This window comes from Leptonychotes weddellii, chromosome 15, assembly GCF_054177405.1.
Source record: "Leptonychotes weddellii isolate Sample4059 chromosome 15, ASM5417740v2, whole genome shotgun sequence".
Classification (NCBI taxonomy): Eukaryota; Metazoa; Chordata; class Mammalia; order Carnivora; family Phocidae; genus Leptonychotes; species Leptonychotes weddellii.
In genome coordinates, this window is record NC_138383.1 from 46751517 (window position 1) to 46771241 (window position 19725).

General features: G+C 51.6%; 1 protein-coding gene across 2 annotated transcripts in view; it reads right to left on the reverse strand.

Moving 5' to 3' along the window:
* SHISA6 (shisa family member 6) overlaps positions 1–19725 on the reverse strand; it is a 254371-nt gene that overhangs the window by 218241 nt on the left and 16405 nt on the right. For both annotated transcript variants that reach the window (XM_081804162.1, XM_081804161.1), the window contains exon 2: positions 12804–12964. In XM_081804162.1, coding sequence (XP_081660288.1) covers positions 12804–12964 — 161 coding nt within the window. The remainder of the gene's footprint in view (positions 1–12803; positions 12965–19725) is intronic.

Sequence of the window (19725 nt, forward strand, 5' to 3'; positions counted from 1 at the left end):
TGATGATGATGATGGTGATGAAGATATGGCGACAGTAATGAGAATGGTGATAATGACAGTGACAATGATGATGGTGATGATGGTGATGGTGACAGAAGGAAGAGGAAGAGGAGGAGAAGAGAGACAGAGGGAGGCAAATGTTAACTGCTGGTGAAGGCCATATAGGTATTCACTGTATCGTTTAATCATTTCAAAAGTTTCCACTGGCTTTTAAAACTCTTCCAAACGAGAAGTTAAGAATAAATGAACACTGAATGTGAATCTTTCTCACATCCTCCATCACCATCATCCCAGCCCAGTCGAAGCCTCTGTCTCATCCCCTCCTCCCGCATCTCCTTTCCTCCATGTTTGCCCTTCCAGGGTCTATTCTCAACATAGCAGTCAGAGGGATGACGTTCAGACATGAGTCAGAGCTTATCACTCCGCTGCTGCGACCCCCACAAGGGCTCCCATCACACCCAGAATGAAGCCCAAGACTCCACCGTGGCCCACAACGCCCCACGTCTTTGACTTCATCCACTACCGTGTCTCTACCCTGGCTCTCTCCACACTAGCCACTCTACTCCCCTCGTTCCCCAACACTTCTGGCACAATCTCCCCTCTGCACACAGTCACACGTGGATCATTCTCTCAGCCATTTGGGACTCTGCTTCAGTATAATGACCAGTCATCTAGGTCCCTTCTTCAAATCAGGCTTTTTCCTACCACTTCCCACCACTTTCTACTTCCCTGCTCTATTTCCCTTTGAAGCTCTTATCACGACCCGATTTTATGTTGCATGTTTATGGGTTTATTTCCTGCCTCCTATAACTGAATGTAAGTGCCCTGAGACTAGGCACTTTCTTTGGTTCACTCCCAGAGCCTCGGTGCCTGGTTCCCACTAAAGGATCAAAACCATCCCTACATGAACGAAGGGATCAGAGTCTCCTGAGTCCCACTCTGACCTCCCCTTCTCCTTTTTCTCAAGGTGCTGCTCATGGTCTGTGGTCCTCACGCCTCCTCCTCTGTGCACTTCTCGCCTTACAGACCCTCAAAGCCTCCTCTCCAAGCCCCCTTGCAGGATCCAGCTTTGCCCCAACCCTATCCCCCATCATTAGCCCAACTAATGGGGGAGCCATATGGTACCTCCACTCCAGGCACCCCACTCCTACCCACACAGCTCCTGCCCCTCGGGGACACAGCCCTTATGTTTAAAGAAGGAAAAAAAAAAAGTCCCCGGCTCAGAGCAGCCTTCTCCAATAGGACACAGAGTTTTAGTTCCTTCTGGCCTTTTCCCTGGTTCTTTCATCATGACTCTCTGTTTATAAAAAAGCCACGACAAAACCTTTCCAAAGGAACGGGTCATCACTCACCTTTGCAGACCACTGGTTCCTTAAGCATCCCTGCCCTGTAGGCTCTGGCCCTAGTTGACCAGCCAAAAGCTACCCCTCTACCCTCCTCGCCCATTAATCCACTCACCCTTCAAGGCCCTAGGTGACGCTCTCCCTGACCAGAGCAGCCTCCGTCTGAACCTCCTGAGCATGTGGCTTGTAATTCTGGTGGTGCACCGGAATTATCTTTTTACTGTACAGTCTTGTCTTTCTGCTCCTGGATTTAAGTCCCTGAGGCCAGGACTGTGTCTTACTCCTCATCTCGCTTCCACAGGACCTAACGGAGCGCTCAGTGCATAGCGGGTGCCTAACATCTAGATGCAGACGGCTCAATGTCCCCTCCTCCATCTTTGGTCCCCCCACTATCCTGTACTCAGTAGGTGATGGGCGTGGAGCCCCCTACAGAAAAATACCCCTACCACCCACTCGGGTGGAGGCTGGGCTCCCCTCACCCTGGGAGCCCTCATCTTTCCCAACTTGAGGGCCGAGGACCTGTGGCCACCCTCCCCCGAGGCCTGCGGCAATTTGCCTTCCCTGTCCAGCGCCCTCTTGCTCTTGTCCTTGCTGAACCGTGCGTGCTGGGTTGGTCCCTCCGTTTTGCCAACTCACCAAGGTAATTGTGAATTCTAACCCTGTCCACAGCGCCTTGGCTCTCCCTCTCCCCTGCACCTCATTTTGGTAACAGCCAGCACACATTCTAAATCCTTCTGCTTCCTGGGCACGGTAGGTAATTAGTGGGCCAGCTCAGTGACTCTCCCTTCTCCCCCAGCCATATGGTGAGAGCAGGCTCTGTCCGCCCTCCACTCTGGCTGCTTCCCTGGCAGCAAGGGTGCGGGTGGGGGGTCCATTCTGGCCAAGGTGGCCAAGCCCCTGCGGTTCCCACGCAAGGTGGGGCCCTCGGAATGGGCAGGGCACCTCGGGCACAGCCCGCCTAACCCAGACGAGGACAGCTCCTCTGGCTTCTGGAAGGCTCTGCTCCCAGGCACACCCCTTCTTAAGGCAATCCTGGGCCGGGAAGTGCCATTCCCCACCACCCTCAGTATCAGAATACAGGGGCTTGGGACTCACTTTCTGAATGGCATTAAATCCTGCGGTGGGAATGAACTTCCCCTCTGTGACAAGGCTTGCACAAGAATTCAAGAATGAACGGGACAGTGATTCAGTTGCTGAGCTCGCCTGAGCTCTGACCCCAGGGGTCACAGAATCCCAAGAAAAAGACAAAGCATTGTAGCCGCTAAGTGAGCTCCGGGTAGGACAGAGTGAGCCAGGTCCACACCCTGCCCCTGCAGCCTCCAGCAGGGGTGAAGGGACAGGACCCACGGGAGGAGGCTCTGAGCCCAGTCAGCCCTCCATAGACGCTGGCGACCGCTCCTAGTATATTCTCAGAAAGGAAGAACCTTACAAGTTGCTGGGCGAGCCTCTCCTGAAGCTAAAAACGCCCAGAGGCTCCCCCAGCCCTACTTAAGTGCATCCTGGGTTGAGTGGCTCAGCACTGGCCAGGTGGCCTCTGTCTTGAAGCTGAGAGGCTCACATCATGAAAACAGGCGCCCTTAGGCTGAGCAACCAGTGGCCTCTTCTAGCATCTTCCACAAACCCCAAGTCTGGGCACAGTGAAAAGCAGGAGCCGACATCGACCTCCCTGGTCACAGGACAGGTTTCAAGCAGCTGCAAGGGGCCCCCCATGTCCCCTTCTCCGTCTGTACCTCTGGTCTGTACCTATGGCCAGTCTGACATTAGGGCCTGGGCTCCGGGGTCAGACTGCCTGCACTCAGAGCCCAGACCAGCCCCCTCCAGGCCGTGTGACCTTGAACAGGATTCTGGAGCCCCTGAGCCTTCTCGACAAGGTGGGCATGATCATCGTGACTGCTTTGTCAGGCTGCTACAGGATTTACATAAGTCAGTGCCCAGAAAGCATTTTACAAAGCTCCGCGTTACTCTCCGGGCACAGGCTGGGCACGGGTGTCTCCAACAGGACACGGGACAGCAGGTGTCCCCACACGAGCCACGGGAAGAACAGGCCTGTCTCTGGATCCACCCTGGATCCAGATTCGAGGTTCTTTCAATGCAGCCTAAAAACAGCTGTTTCCAGAGTGACCAGCAATTTGCTCTGGTTTTTGACCCCCGAACAGTGTCAACAGTAAATCGGTCAAGGGCCTACAGCCAGGGAGGAGGCAGAGCTCCGCTCTGAACTGGAGTCAACACTCCGCCCAGTCCCAACGCTCTGCAATGACAGGGAGCCCGGGGTGCGGGGGCATCAGGCACACAGGGCATCCCTGTGTTGGTGGGAGCTCAGCTGACACCTGGGAGGTAAGCGGGGGGAGGCAAGGCTGGGGGAGAGCAGACAAAGAGAGAATATTCCAGACAGAGCACAGAGTGGAGCATGCATGGGAAGCCTGAACGGGCTCAGGGCTCTGGCTGGCCACAGGCTCGCCCACAGCCTCCTGGTGCCGGACACGTCCCTGTTCACGTGCCACATGGAAGGCGGACGTGGCTTTCAGAGCAAGGTGGAGAGCGAGTGTTGACAAACGACAGCCCCCAGGCCAAATCCTGCCCACTGCCTGTTATTGTAAATAATGGTTTATGGGCACACAGCCGAGCCCATCATTGACATATTACTATGGCTACTTCCACACCACACTGGTGGACCTGAACAGATGCCACAGAGGATTTCCGGCTGCAGAACCTAAAGCACTTACGATCTGGCCCTTTGCAGAAAAAGTTGGCCAACCCCTCTTGGAGAACCCTGGACAAAGGTCTATGGGCTCGTCCAAGCTTGGGTGGGATCTGGAGCTTCATTTGTCTGATTCGGAAACCCACGGGCCATCATCCTGCATCACCCTGCTCCTTTATACCTCTTCCCGTGGAGAAGAAAGTCCGAGAAAGTTCTCTCATCAACTCATCTCACTATTAAAAATGCTCATTGTTTTCCTGCTTCTCAACAGAGCCCATTCCCACGATGCGGCAACCAGAATCATTGTATTAAAACAGAGATCAGATCATGCTTGCAAAAAATCCACACTCCTTACCATGGCCTCTAACACCCTGCGTGGCCGGCCCACGTCTACCCCTGCCACACTCGAAACCCGTGTCTGATTTCTGTGCTTTAAACACACCAGGTCTGCACCTGCCTCAGGGCCTTTGCACTTGCTATGCCCTCTACCTGGAATGTTCTTCCTCCAGATCTCTCCGTGGCCGGCTCCTGCTCTTCAGTCAGTTACCAGATCAAATGCCACCAGCTTAGGACCACACTATCAAAAGTAATTCCCTCCGGGGCGCCTGGGTGGCTCATCTGGCTGAGCGCCTGACTCTTGGTTTCAGCTCAGGTCATGATCTCAGGGCCATGAGTTCAAGCCCCACGTCGGGCTCTCTGCTCAGCGGGGATTCTGCTTGGGATTCTTTCTCTCCCTCTGCCCTTCCCCCTGGCTCATGTGTGCTCTAAATAAACAAATAAATAAATAAAATCTTTCTAAAAAAGTGACTCCCTCTCCCCAGTGTTCCTCGAACACATCACCTGTCTGATCCTGTCTGAGCATCATGCCCTGAAGTTATTTATGGTATACTTCCTGTCTCCGCCAATACAGTATAAGATGTACAAAGAGTTTGTCTTTTTCGTGAATGAAACTTGAACTCAAGTAGACTCTCGATGCCACTAACATTTGGATCAGTGTGATTTTTCCATTTTCTGGTAGCCACGTTAAAAAAATAAAAAGAAACAAGTGAAATTAATTGTATAATAGATTCTACTTAATCCAATACATGCAAAATACTACCATTTCAACATGCACTCAACATAAAAAATTACGGAGCTATTTTAGGCTCTTTGCCAGAAAAAAAACCATTTGAAATTTGGGAGGCTCTGAAACATTTTTCTATTTCAGTTTCAATTCTGAGCACTCAACAGTCACAGGTGGCCAAGTGACCAACACAGGAGCCCCTGCGGACTGAAAACAGTGTTTCCCTCTATCCGATGCTGCTCCAACTGCTATCCATTCAAACTGCTTTAATCCCACAACCGTCTTAGGAAGGAGATGCTATCATCAGCCCCATTTCACAGACGGGGAAACTGAGGCAGTCTAGATTCACCCCAGTCTGGCTCCGTAGTCTGTGCCTTTAACCACCACCCCAATGGCCTTTAACCCTTGTCTGAAGGCACGGATGACTTTTAAGTGGTGGAATTTCGCAGAAAGGATCCAGTGTCCTGGGAAATGGAATGAAAACAAGAATGCGAATGGGGAATGGCTCTGAGATAGACTATGCAGAGGTCTCGTTGCCCAGAAATCACTCAGCTGCAATGTCGCCCACACACCGGAGGAAAGCAAGAAAGGAAAATATCGGACCCACCAAAACCGATGTAAAAGACTGAGTAAGACGCAGATCCCCCCAAAGAGAAAGGTGACTCTTCCTTGCCACGCGAGCTTACTAGGCTTGGCCGTCTGTGTGCTCAGTCCAGATGAAAGCCTTTGGCTAAGAAAGGGGGGTGGATATGCCGAAGTCAACATAGGGAGTCGCTGCCTGCCTGAACCCAAGGGAAGCAACAAACAGCAAAGCATGAAAAGCTGACCCTAAGAACCCACGGAGCTTTGCCAACGTGGAGGGGCCTCACACCCACACGGGGCCAAGCCCCTGAGAGCATCCTTCTCACAGAATGTTCCTTGCAGATTTTATTTCCCACCCTTGATGATTCTGGAAGACGGGCTGCACTAGTTTGCACAGCACACTGCCCACGCTTTCTGGCCTGTGTAACTCCTAGGCATCCTGCAAGACCCACTCAAGCATGCCAGCCTCTGTGGGATCCTGGGTTTCCCGCTCCCCTCTCTACACCCACACCCTGTTGTCCTTGTAAGGATGGCGCCATGCTTGTCTCCATGCTTGTCAACTGTGGGGAACCAACAGGGCTCCATTCGTGGACCCCCAGGACCCAGGACAACATCGGGGACGTGATAAGCTTCGTGTAAACTATTTGGGAAGACCAGAGTACAGAGACCAGTGGCAGGGAATGGCCAGGGAGATCCTCAGAAGGAAATGGCAGGCCCATGGTGGGCTGAGTTAGTGCCTGTTTTAACAGAACCGCTGAGATGCGGTCACTGCTGAAGACCCACGAGGTGAGAGATGGATCAATGCAATCAGGGGAGCCATGAAAAGGAGCAGGGACAGAGGAAAGCCTAGCAGTTACCAGGGAGAAGGAGAAAAGAAGAGGCAGAGGAACACGGAGAAGGTATGGCTGGTGATAGCGAGGACAGTCACAATGATGATTGAAATGAAGGTGGCCCCTGAGCATAAGGTCAGAGCCACGCCAGTGCCCTTGAAATACACAGACTATTCCATTCAACACGTCAACGGCCCTCTGCTCTAAGGAGGGTGCCCGTTACCCCACTTCACAGACGCAGGACGCAAGCCAGGGTCCTAGAGCCTGTGAGTGGGTAGGGAGGAGTCACACCCAGGTCTGCCCAGCTCCAACTCCAACACTCTGGGTCAGCTGATCTCACCGTCCCGAGAGCTCCAACGTCATCTGTGGCCATCATGTCAACCCCTTCTAGAACAAGACATTCCTGTCTCCCTGGGGATGAAACAAAGAAGAATCCCACTTCCCTCGAGGGGCTGAGGTTGACCCGAAGTTTCTCAGAGTTCAGGTGTATAGCCCACAGCCCCAAACCGATCCTTGCAAATGGGGACTCTGATCTGCCTGAGCTTCCAAGACCTCTGCATAGGAGTCTTTCTCGGGTCAGTGGGCAGAAGGGTGGGGGCCCCCTGGGTCAGGGCCTCTCTGTGCCCAACCAGGGAGGCAGGGAGGCAGGGAGGCAGGGAGGGGAAGCTTCCAGCCTCTGGCCACACTGTGCCGTGGAGCTGGGTCAGCCCCAGACAGGAGGAGAGAGCCAGGGGTGGGGGGTAGGGGGGCTGGTGAAAAGCCTGGGCACTGGGAACCAGGGCCTCCAGCTCAGCCTAACGCCGGATGGCCAGACTGCCAGGCTGTCCAAGTGGCCGACTCCCCACTGATGTTACACAGAGGGCCACAGAAGGGACACGCAGCCTTTGCGGGAGCTCTGTAGCATGCAGCTGCGTAACCAATACCTGCGTGCTGGCCCCTACGTCCATCCTAGGAAGGAGCCGTGTCATCATTCATTCATTCATTCCCTGCATAGTCACTGAGAACCCGTGATCTTCCAGGCAACGCCCCTGGTCCAGAGACACTACAGTGAAGGCAAAGATAAAACCCCTGCTTTGCGGAGCTTACATTCTGATAGCGGCAAAGACAGTGAACCAAAGAGCCAACAGGTGCACGATGTGAGTTAGACAGCATACGTGTTCGGAAGAAAGTAAGGCAGGGGACCGGTGCAGACGAGGAGGTAGGCAAGGCAGTGCCATCAGAGCATCGATTTCGCGGCACCGAGATCTGGCGACGGAAAGTTTCCGGCCAAAAATCAAAAGAGGGAAAGACCCCAAGGCAGGCATGGACTGGACATGAGGAGGGACAGGGTCTGGATTCCAGCAAGAGACACGGAAGGTGGCAGGAGCAGCGAGGGGCCCGGCCACGCGGAGCTGTGACAAAGCGCCCCTCTGTCAGCTGCCCATGCTTCATTCCCAGTCTCCACAAAGCTTAAACAGTCACGTCCCTTGGCTCCCTTCGTCTGCCATTATAACACACAGCTTTGACAAGAGGCAGGATGACTGATTGCTCATTTATACAACTCACAGTGGTGTGTGGCCGGGACATAAATATTTATTTCCTCCAGCTGAGGCCACTCTTGATAACGGGGGGAGCTGGGTATCAAAAGTTTGGACCCCCAACACGTGGTGTCACCTGCTACTGGGAGGGACAGGTACCCCGCTGTCCCCCAGTGGCCCCCGGCCAGGCTCTTTAGGGCTGAGTCAGGCCAGGCAGATGCTAAGTCTCCATTCTTACCCACCCTTGAAGACCAAGCAAGCCCACCCCCCCACCCCACCCCCTACAAGCCTCTAGGGACTTGCAGCTCCAGATCCTGGTGCATTTCCCGATGCCTGGCTCTACCCGACTCTCTGATCCATTCTGGTATTTCTGCTCATCCCCACTGCTGCACAGTGACCCCGTCAGAGCTGCAGACTGGTCCCTCCCCCTCGGCGCACCTGCGTCCTCCACTCCTTCTGCCCCGCCTACTGTGGGGAGGACATGTCTCTGCAGCCCGCTAACCTGGGCCAGCCGGGCTCGAGCTGCTGGGTCTTGAGGTGCACTCACGCTCCACAGCCCTCAAGATGTTTCCCTCACTTGCCAGTCTCCCTCTCAGCTCCGGTTCTCAAAGTTTGCTGAACATGAGAACCGACCACATGGGAAGCTCTTGAAAAATACCAATGTCCAGGTACCACTCCTGACCAATTAATGCAGAATCTTTGGGGGTGAGGGCCAAGCATGAGTAGTTTCAGAACTGTGTACACGAGTCCATTGTGCAGCCAGGGCTGAGGCTCCCTACGCTAAAGGGAGCTTCTTCCACCTGAATGAGCTTATGCATCATCTGAAGATCATGTTAAAGAGCAGATTCTGACTCAGTACTTCTGGGAAAGGGCCCAAGGTTCTGCATTGCTAACCAATTCCCGTGGGGATGCAGTGACAGCTGGTGCATGGACCACACTGTCCATCACGCATCTCCCTTTAAAGTAGAGAAGGGACTTCTGGAAGCGTTAGCTAAAAGGCTCTTCCAGAAGGAAAGAGGAATTTTCTAACATGGGGATAGGAGCTCCTATACCTAAGAAAACTTACAGGGTCCATCTGTATAATAAAGTGTCTCCTGGAATTAAAATCAAACCCTAGGGGCGCCCGGTTGGCTCGGTCGGTAGAGCACGCGAGTCTTGATCTCTGAGGTTTAAGTTCGAGCCCCACACTGGGTGTAGAGATTACTTAAAAATGAAATATTTAAAATAAAATAAAATAAAATAAAAATTTAAATAAAGTGTTTAACAGAGGACCCAGCGCAGAGTAGGTGCTCAACAAATGGTACTTTTGCTACTCGTGTTCTCTCTGTATTATTATTATTAAGACAGGACTCACCCCATTTCCTAATCTAACCAGGCATGTACTTTGGGCATCCAAAAACTGGATGGAGCCCTACAAAACCCAACAAACCACTTTCGCCCTCAGAAGATGCCCTGTGGGTGAGGGCCAAGCACAGGAACGCCTGGGTCCAGGGGCTTTCATCTCGGACACAACCCCGCCGACCCTGCCTTGTCTAAGAATACCAATGCCTTTGGTTTTCCCTCTTTTTTTTTTTTTTAACTAACTTGCCGTGAGCCGTGGATATACTTCTGTAGTCCGGTCACAGCTCACAGGGAGCATGTGCTATGCGTCAGGACCAGTTTTAAGTCTTCTAGTCGGTTTAACTCATTATATCCGTAAAACAACTCGGGGAAGCAGATACTATTAGCCTCAAGGGCAGACAAGGATACTCAGACCAAGCGGCCTGCCAAGGTCATATACGGAGTAAGTCACAGGGCCAGAAAACAGACAGGGGATTGTACTTCAAAGCCCAGGCTTCTCCAACGCTTCTCTAACTTCCCTTGCTAAGTGATTTCACTAAAATGCAGGTTCTCGGGTGCCTGTGTGGTTCAGTCGGTGAAGCGTCTGCCTTGGGCTCAGGTCATGGTCCCAGGGTCCTGGTCGGGCCCCCTGCTCTGCGGGGACCTGCTTCTCCCTCTCACTCTCCCTCTGTGCTCTTTCTCTCTCTCAAATAAATAAATAAAATCTTTTTTTAAAAATGCAGGCTCTCCTTCGGCAGGGTGAGCTGGAGCCTGAGACACCGCATCTCTCACGAACCCCCTGGGAATGCTGATGCAGGCGGTCCACGGACCTCACTTTGAGTAGCAGAACGACTCATTCTGTGATGCCTCCCGGTATTTCTGCCACCATACCCTTCCGACCAGTGGTTCGTTGATTCGAGGGGTGACAAAAATCACAATGAATATCCCCTTTGGACACCTAGGGAAAGTTCTGTTGAAACTTCTGCTCCAATTGCAACATTTTGTGCCAAAGGATATCAGCAGCTGCATGGAAAAGCCGTTGAGCCCAGGAGAGGCTGTAGGAGTCTGAGGGTTATGAAATTGCTTTTAAATTTAAGTGTCACTGCTACTGAGAGCACTCTCTGGACCAGGGAAACCAGGCCCCTCTCGAAAGACAAAGTGAAGAGTCCCCGATGGAGAAATACAGGGTGGGATTTCTCCAAACAAGCATGGAAGTGAATCACGGAACTGTAAGTTTTCCTTCTCGGATTACCGAGAGAGGATATACACCAAGACCAGAATAAATGATAAAGCTTCCTGCCCAGAAATGTATTTAAGAGCCATTCGGGACTGTCCACTTAATCAGCCTGGATTCAGCAGCTGGGAGCAAGCAGGCTGGTGAATGAGACAGAGGAAATCAGAGCAGAGTTGGGTCGGGGTAAACTCCCAGGGGCGCACTGGACACCAGGGTGACCTGAAGTTCCAAGATCGCAGATGAGGTTCCAGGGAAGCCTGACTTCAAACCATGAGTCTTTAGGAAAACAAAAATACCCTCCTCAACCTTAATCATAACACCAAGGTTGGATTAAACAGCCATCGACGAAAATAAGGATTGGTTAGAATGGTACCTTTAGGCCATTTTCCACCACCCGGCGATCCTCAAACTTTGCTCCACAATGGAATCAGCTGGGAAGGTTTCAGCACCCACCTCCCCGCCTCATGCTCGGGCCACACTCCCGCATCCATTAAATCACACTCTCTGGGTGCGAGACTCAGGTATCCCTCATTCTGAAAGCTCCCCCGGGGTGATTCCAACGTGCAGCCAAGTTTGAGAACCACCAGCATAGCTTATAGGGTCTTTACTCATAAAATGAGGAATCCATCTGGACCAATGGTTCTTCACCTTGTCTGAGGGTTAGAATCACCTTGGGAAGGTTTTCACAAGCCATGATGCCAGCAGCATTCCTGGAAATTCGGGTTAATGTGTAGGGCCTAGGCATCAGCATTTTCAAGAGCTCCTAGGTGATCCTGATGTGCAGCTAGATAGATGACTCACGGTCTGGGTGTTTTTGCCAAGACTCCTTCCATTGCTTACATCTTAAGCATCTATAATAGTAAGGCTAAAAGTGCATCTTAGACCTCTCGTCTTTACTTTTAAATCAGGGATTTCTAACTCTGGAAGGGTTCGCGAATCCCCTTCTATCATATTAAAAATGTTGGATGGATACACGTGTTTATGTCGAGGTACATATTTTTGAAGATGAATGTCCTTCCCTTCTATCAGATCCTCAAAAGGTTTCAGCAGATTACCTGAAAGGCAAGTACGTGGTTTCTGATTTAATAAATTGAAGCAAGTTCAAGAATGAATGGAAAAGAAATCTGATCTTGGCAGCATGTTCACTACACTTTTGAATTTGGGCCATACCTCCTGGCACCAAGCAACTGACCGCGCATCCTTCCAGCAGGTAAAGTTCAGACCCCTACAGCCCCATCCTCCAAAAGGCGTTAGGGTGACGGATGTCAAGCTTTCAGATCCAAGTTGCACTTGGAAGGAGACTATCCACTCAGACCCTTTGGGTTCATGTCCCCAACTGGTTTAGGATGTTAGGATTTTTGAGTCCTGACTGTTGCAACCTCTATGTCTGGGTCTGGAGCCTGGCTTTCCTCCTCCCCATGTGTCCTTGGGAAAAATTGCTGAACTTTCCTGTTCCTCTTATGAAATGGGGACAATATAAGCCCTTTTAAGATTGCTGTGAAGGATAAGTAAGGAAATACATGTAAAATGCTCAGCATATCACTTGACGCAGAGCAAGACCCAAATAAATGGGAGTTATATTACTGTATCGCTGATGTTTTTATGACCATTAACATCTCAGTGATCTTGCCCAAGTCGCTAAATTTCACTGAGCTTCATTTATTGATCCATACGGCAAGAAAAATACACCCTGCTTCATTTCCTTTGTGGGGTTATCGTGATGACTGCTAGAACATGGCAACTCATCATGTATTTGGGGGAATCTACAGAGCACAGGACAAGGTCACCCTATAATACAGACATAATCCCTACTCTCAGGAAGTACATTCCAACAGTTGGGACTGACTATGGCAATTTCTCATTACGTATCTGGCGTCCTGGGCAACCTAAACCATCCCATCCAGTGGGCAAGTGGGGGACCACACTCCACCACGCCCGCCACAAGCCTCCTATCAGGTAAGAGAGTACGCCAACCACTGACTCAGTCACGCATGCCCTGAATCGTCCGCTATCCTCCAGCCAGGACAGCCAATGGCCCTCCCCAGGAGACGGTCCCCAGGCTCGTCCACACTCCCCGGCCTGCCCAGTAGAGTCTTCCCCCAGCACCGTGGAGCACCACCTGCCCCACTGGAGTGAAGCATCACCAACACCTCGCACCAACGCCCCCACCCCCACCCCAGCAAAGACGCAAGGCAAGGCGATCAGCGCTCACTTACCTGGAGTCGGCTTGGCCGTGCGCACGGGGGTGTAGTGGTTCTTGGAGGACGATCTGACCGGTGTGTTCTCTTTGGGAGAGGTATTGATAGCCGAGATAGTTTCTCTTTCACAGTGTGCTATGGGGATTGGTCCCTGTTGTCTTAAGATGTCGGCCAGAGCCCTAAACAAGGAGGAGATCACACGGTGAGATTCACTGAGCAGGTGGACACAACCACAGAGGGAGCTGGCTTACTTCCGTGGGCCCTTTGATGGACAGAGCTACGGAGGAGACGCACACACGGTATTTTGCTCTCAGGCGCCACAGCTACATTGGGTACTGGTCCTGGGGTGGGGGGTGGGGGAGGATGCAGGGTAGAGGATGCCATGCCTGGGGGTACAGGCATTAAAGGGCAGTGATTATGGTTTCTGTCTTCAATGTATGTCACCTGAGCCCTTTCAAAATACTGGCTACCCAAACACCCCCCTATGCTTGGCAGATGCGTGCAGAGCCAGCCAGCAGGACACCCCCGCAGGACATCTGTAGCCTCGATTCCAGCAGCAGGTTACTCGTAACATGGGCACAATCGCCCCTTTGAGAAACACCCACCGGGTAGCACGTACTGTATACTGGGGACCCAGCTCTCTGCCTGGGTGGCTCAGTCGGTGAAGCGTCTGCCTTCGGCTCAGGTCATGATCCCAGGGTCCCGGGATCGAGCCCCGCATGGGGCTCCCTGCTCAGCGGGGAGTCTGCTTCTGTCCCTCCCCCTACCTTGTGCTCACTCTCTCTCTCTCTCAAATAAATAAATAAATAAATAAATAAATAAATAAATAAATAAAAACAAAACAAAGAATGAATGAAAGGTGTGATGTAACTGCAAAGACAGGGCATACAGACAACAAGGTAAACACCCGACCACATGGACGGTGCGGACCGTGACCACAGCTGGAGCTTAGAGGAGGCGACAAAATGCACAAACATGGAGAGGAAGAAACAGGGATGCATGGAGATGCTGCTGCGGCGGGAGCGCCACGCCCCCCTGCAAGAGACCCAGCTACCCCAACTCTGAGCTACTTGTATTCACTCAACACGTCCCTTCAACCACCAAACGTGCATTTACTGAGGACCCAGTGTGCATGCGTCACCGCAGAGCCAAAGGTAAACAGGACACAGTTCCCACCACCTAAGGGCTCACAGTTTGGGCGAAATCAGTACGTGGTTTCTGAGTTAATAAACTGAAGCAAGGGTTTCAAACAGGACTCGCTCGGTGGGGGATGCTGTGTGACCTGTGAGTGTGTGACCACCGTTCGTGGAAAGGACAGAGACAGGCAGGGATGGTCGGAGGTGGCGAAGGCGAGTGTGGACAAGCTACAAGAGACCCCGCCACCCAGAGAAGGAAGGCCACCGTAGGGCCAGGTCCCAAGTTCTGAGTGCACCCCTGTTTTGTACAAGCTAGGCAGGGACTCTTCCATCTACTTGGGGCGTCCCTAAGATGTGGGCAAGGTGCCATGCCCCCAGGCCTCCCCGCCCCCCCCACCAGCCTGGCCCACCCCTCCCCCCGCTTCATTCACACTGGGACTCCGGCGCCCGGCACCCTGCCCCCTCGCAGTCTAAAAGCGTGTCTGAGAGTGAATTGTTGCCTTCCATTACGCTGACTCTGACATGCTGAACCAACCGAGGAGAAGAGCATCAACCTGGCAATCTTATCATTTACTGGCATTTATATAGCAATTTCAGATGTTCCAAACGCTTTCCCCTGGCTGGCATTCTCGTCTCTCCGGCTGAAAAGGGAGGAACAGACACTGGGGTGGACCAAGCAGTGAGGGAGAACACAGGAGCTCCCGAGGTTGGCGAAGGAGGTTCAGGCAGACCCGGGGTCCGGGTCAGGGACCTGAGATTCAGGGTGTGGGAATGAGAAGCACGCACCGCCCTGAAAGGTTGAGAGATTTGGGTCCTAATCCCAAATGAGCTGTTCGACTTTGGGCAGCTCTGCTAACCTCTAAGATGGAAATCTGATCTTTTCTCCCCCATCAGCAAGACAAAGGGCTTAAACAAACATGACCCTTCCAATTAGATCCCTTCTAATTCCAAAATGTTATAAATATTTTCTGTATTTGTCACCACAAATCCACGCAAGCTATCTTGATTTCCTTCGTTCCTCTGGTTATCAAAGACACTTTCCTACCATGTTCCCATGGTAAGGAAACAGGGAGCTTGAAAGTTATAACAGAAATATAGGCCAATGGAATAGAACTGAGAGCCCAGAAATAAACTCATACGTCTATGGTCAATTGATTTTCAACAAGGGTTCCAAGATCACTCAACGGGGAAAGAGCAGTTTCAAATGGTGCTGGGACAAGTGGATAGCCACATGCAAAAGAATGAAGTTGGACCCTTCATTCACACCAGATGCAAAAATTCACTCAAAGTGCATCACAGAGCTAATTATCAGAGCTGAAACTGTAAACTCTTCGAAGAAAGTATAGAAGTACATCTTTGTGACCTCAGGTTTCACAGTGGTTTAATATATATATGACACCAGAATCACGAGCAAGCAAAGAAAAAAGTAGAAATCCTGGACTCTGGCAAAATTAAAAACTTGTCTGCATCCCAGGATATCATCCAGAAAATGCAACGCAACCATGAAGAATGGGAGAAAATATTTGTAAATCGTGTGTCTGAGAGGCGACTTATATTCAGAATACATAAAGAACTCTCACAACTCAACAATAAAAGTCAACAAACAACCCAATTTAAAAATGGACGAAGGGGCGCCTGGGTGGCTCAGTTGGTTAAGCGACTGCCTTCGGCTCAGGTCATGATCCTGGAGTCCCGGGATCGAGTCCCACATCGGGCTCCCTGCTCAGCGGGGGGTCTGCTTCTCCCTCTGCCCTCTTCCCTCTCGTGCTCTCTGTCTCTCATTCTCTCTCTCTCAAATAAATAAATAAAATTAAAAAAATAAAAATAAAAAAAAATAAAAATGGGCGAAGGATAGAAAAGACATTTCTCCAAAGAAGGTGCACATGAAAAGCAGCTCAGCATCATTAGTCATCGTGGAAATGGAAATCAAAACCACGATGAGACATCCGTTCACACCTACTCAAAGAGCTATCACCAAGAAGTCGGATAATACCAAGTGTTGGCAAGCCTGTGGAGAAATGGGAGTCTTCATTCACTACTGCTGGGAAGGTAAAATGGTGCAGGCCTTTTGGTAAAGAGTTGGGCAGTCCCTCAAAAGGTTAAACATACAGTCACCCTACAGACCAGCAATTCTACTCCTAGGTAGAGACCCAAGAGAAATAAAAACTCATGTCTACACAACACCTGTCTATGAAGGTTCCTAGCAGCATCACCAATAATCACCAGAAGGTGGGAAGAGCCCAGATGTCCATCGACTGATGAGTGGATAAACAAAATGTGGAATACTCACACAATGGTTTTTTCACTCTCCCTTTTTTTTTTTTTTTTTTAGATTTTATTTATTTATTTGAGAGAGAGAGAGCGCAAGCACGAATAGGGGTGAAAAGGAGGAGCAGACTCCCCACTGAGCAGGGAACCCAATGCAGGACTCGATCCCAGGACCCCGGGATCATGACCTGAGCCAAAGGCAGATGCTTCACAGACTGAGCCACCCAGGCGCCCCTTATTCAGCCTGAAAAAGCAACGATATACTAATAAATGCCTTGAAAACATCATGCTCAGTGAAAGAAGCCAGTCACCAAAGACCACGTGTTATGGGATTCTATTTACAGAAAATGTCCAGATTAGGCAGATCCGTAGAGACGGAAAGTAGATTTCCGTTGACTGGGGACTGGGGGAGGGGAAAGTGGGGAGTGAATGCTAATAGGTATGGGGTTTTTTCTGGGGGAGATGAACATGTTCTCAAAGGATAGCTAGACAACTTGGGGAATGTAGAGAAAGCACCAAATTGTACACTCGAAAACATAAGGATGAATTTTATGGCAGGTGCATTACATTTCAATAAAGCTGCTACTACAAAAAAAAAAGTATATATTAATTTTCTTTCTGTCTCTTGCCTCTCAAGTTTTTATAGAGACTCCTACCCCTCTGATGACTGTGAAGGGGGATGGGGTCTTGTGGTTAAGTCCACTGCTTCGGGGAGGCCAAGACCGTCTCCATGGGTGCTTCTCCATGGTGATTCTGCGCCCCACCCCCAAGGGGGGACAGCAGTTGGCAACGTCCAGAGACATTTTTGGCAGTCACGCCTGGGGAGGGGAGTGCTGTTGGCTTCTGGTGAGCAGAGGCCAAGGGTGCTGCTGAACAGGCCAGCCCCCACAATAAAGAATGATCTGGCCCAAAATGTCAACAGTGGCGAGGTTAAGAAATCCTGAGCTACCTCTGTGTGGCACGAGGGAAAGCCAGTCTTTGATTAAGGCTCAATGCAGTCCAGCTCCACAGATATCTACTGAGCAGCCCATACTGGCATCAGACACGGGGCTGGGCCAGAGATGCCGAAAGGAAGGTCCCCAAGCAGTGGGCCTGTCTGTCGGGGCCTTCGCTGTATCGTGCCCGGCCACGTTACATAAACATAGGAAGGAGTGAAGGTCAGCCACGGCCCCACCTTTGTAGGGCTTTCAGCTCCTATCCCCCGCTTTGGTCCACACTGACAGTGTCCGTGGCAGTTTCCGAGGAGATTTGCCCCGGGGCTCATCAGCCAAGGAGGATGCAGCAGAGATGAGATTTTCGAATGGAGCTCCCCTCTCGAAGGATGGGGGGGCTCTTGACTCCCAGCCCCTGAGAAGCCCTGCAGGACGCGGGCTCTGAGGACTCAGGGGTGGAGGAAAGATACTTTTCTGAAGACCATCAGGCTCGGTGCAGAGCGGTGTGCTTGGGTCTGGCTTGCGACTGGAGAAGGAGTTCTACCTGGGGTACAGCTAGGCCGTCTCCTCGTGAAGAGGGTGACTTGCACTGTATCCTTTCCAGATGCCCGCTTGGCTGGGCTGAGCTGGGCAGCACGGCCAAAGGGGAGGGATGCAACTAGCAAAGGTATTCCCGAAGAGGCAGGCTCTCTAAGGGTAGGCCCCTGCCCTGTGTGGTCCTAATAAAGAGCATGGTATCCAGGGACACGCTCCCGGTCCCCCCACCTTCTGGCAAGGGGAGAGGTGGCCCTAATTTCCAGGCGGTGTCCTTAGGAGCGGTGCCCTCTGGCAGCCCCCCTCACACCCCGTTCCCTCAGCCCCTCAGCTCGTGACCTCCCTTCCTTGTTCCCGTTCCTCTGCTCCTCTCCATCTTCCATCCCCTTCTCCCCAGGGTGCTTGATAAATATTATTCTAATTCTGAAACGTGCCATCCCAGTCTCACCTAATTAATCTGGATGCGCCCCAGGAAATGGGTTAGGGCCTGAGCTATTTTCCAACCACGGGAAAGAAAATCGGTCACTAAGGAACAAGGAGGCGGGGCTTGTGGGACGGGAGAGTGGGCAGCCACTTCCAGGTCCGAGAGGGGGGCAGAAGGAAGGAGAGCAGACAGGTGGAGGGAGTAAGGCAGGGACTCAGAGCCACAGAGAGGCAGGGGGGAGGCAGAGGGGGAGGCAGAGACTGGACACGAGAGAAGGGGACACAGACAAGGGGTCAGAACCGGGCAGGGACAAGTAGGTGGAGGGAACAAAAGGGAAAGTGAGGCCGGGAGGGGGAGGGCTCAGACTGGGAAGGGGCAGAGAGGGCAAGACAGAGCCAGGCAAGCGAGGACAGAGGGGGTTTCCGAGCCAATGACCAACCCCACCCGACACCCTCGGCCCCCCACAAGCGTCTCATTTAAGAACCTGAAGAATTGGGGCGCCTGGCTGACTCAGCTGGTGGAGCATGTGACTCTTGATCTCAGGGTCGTATGTTGGGCATAAAGTTTACTTAATATAATAAAATAAATAAATAAATAAATAAATAAATAAATAAAAATAAATGAATAAAATCAAAATTAAAATTAAAATTAAAAAAAAAAACTTGAAGAATCTTGCTAATCGTCCTTCTCCTCCCAACCTCCCCTGCCCCAGCACCACATTTGCTGCCCTATCAGGATATGTCTAACAAAAACATGCTTTTTGCCTGAATTGCCTGGATCATGGCCTCGGTTCGCCGCTCCCTTTGGCACATGGATTCCTTGGTTTTTGTGGATGCGTGGCGAGCAGGGGAGAGTAAATTAACTGGGCAGCAAATCGGAGCAGGGAAAACAGTCGTTTGTGAGCATTCAGGCCAGGAAACTTCAGGGGTCCTCAGGAGCCCCCATCTGTGTCTTCACCATCTTCATCTCTGAGACACCCCCTCACCTCTGTGCCGCACTAACCAGGTTCTACACACGCTCGCCTGCCTGATCTGCCATGACACCCACTCAAACCCTGCGTGACGTTGGCAGGTGGTACCGCCCCGATACTTAGCCAGGAACTGAGGCTCGGACGGATTCTAGGACTGGGACGTGATGGAAGAGAAATTTAAATCTGGGGCGCGTGACCCGAGTCTGCGTGTCCTTTTGCTCACGGGACCGCTGCTTATGTTCATCTCACTGCCCCGTGCTGGGTCCACTTGCGCCAGTGAGTCCTTCTGGTCTCTCCAGCTGGGTCGGCCAATTCAGCAAATGCCAGCTAACATTTAGGCATGGAGAAACGATCAGTAAAGGAGCAATTTGGAGCAAGAGCCCTGATTTACCTGCTTGAAAACCTTGGTTAATAGTGCCAGCAATCCCGGAGAAAGGGGAACCCTCCTACACTGTTGGTGGGAATGCAAGCTGGTGCAGCCACTCTGGAAAACAGTATGGAGGTTCCTCAAAAAGTTGAAAATAGAGCTACCATATGATCCAGCAATTGCACTACTGGGTATTTACCCCAAAGATACAAAAGTAGGGATCTGAAAGGGTACGTGCACCCCGATGTTTATAGCAGCAATGTCCACAATAGCCAAACTGTGGAAAGAGCCAAGATGTCCATCGACAGA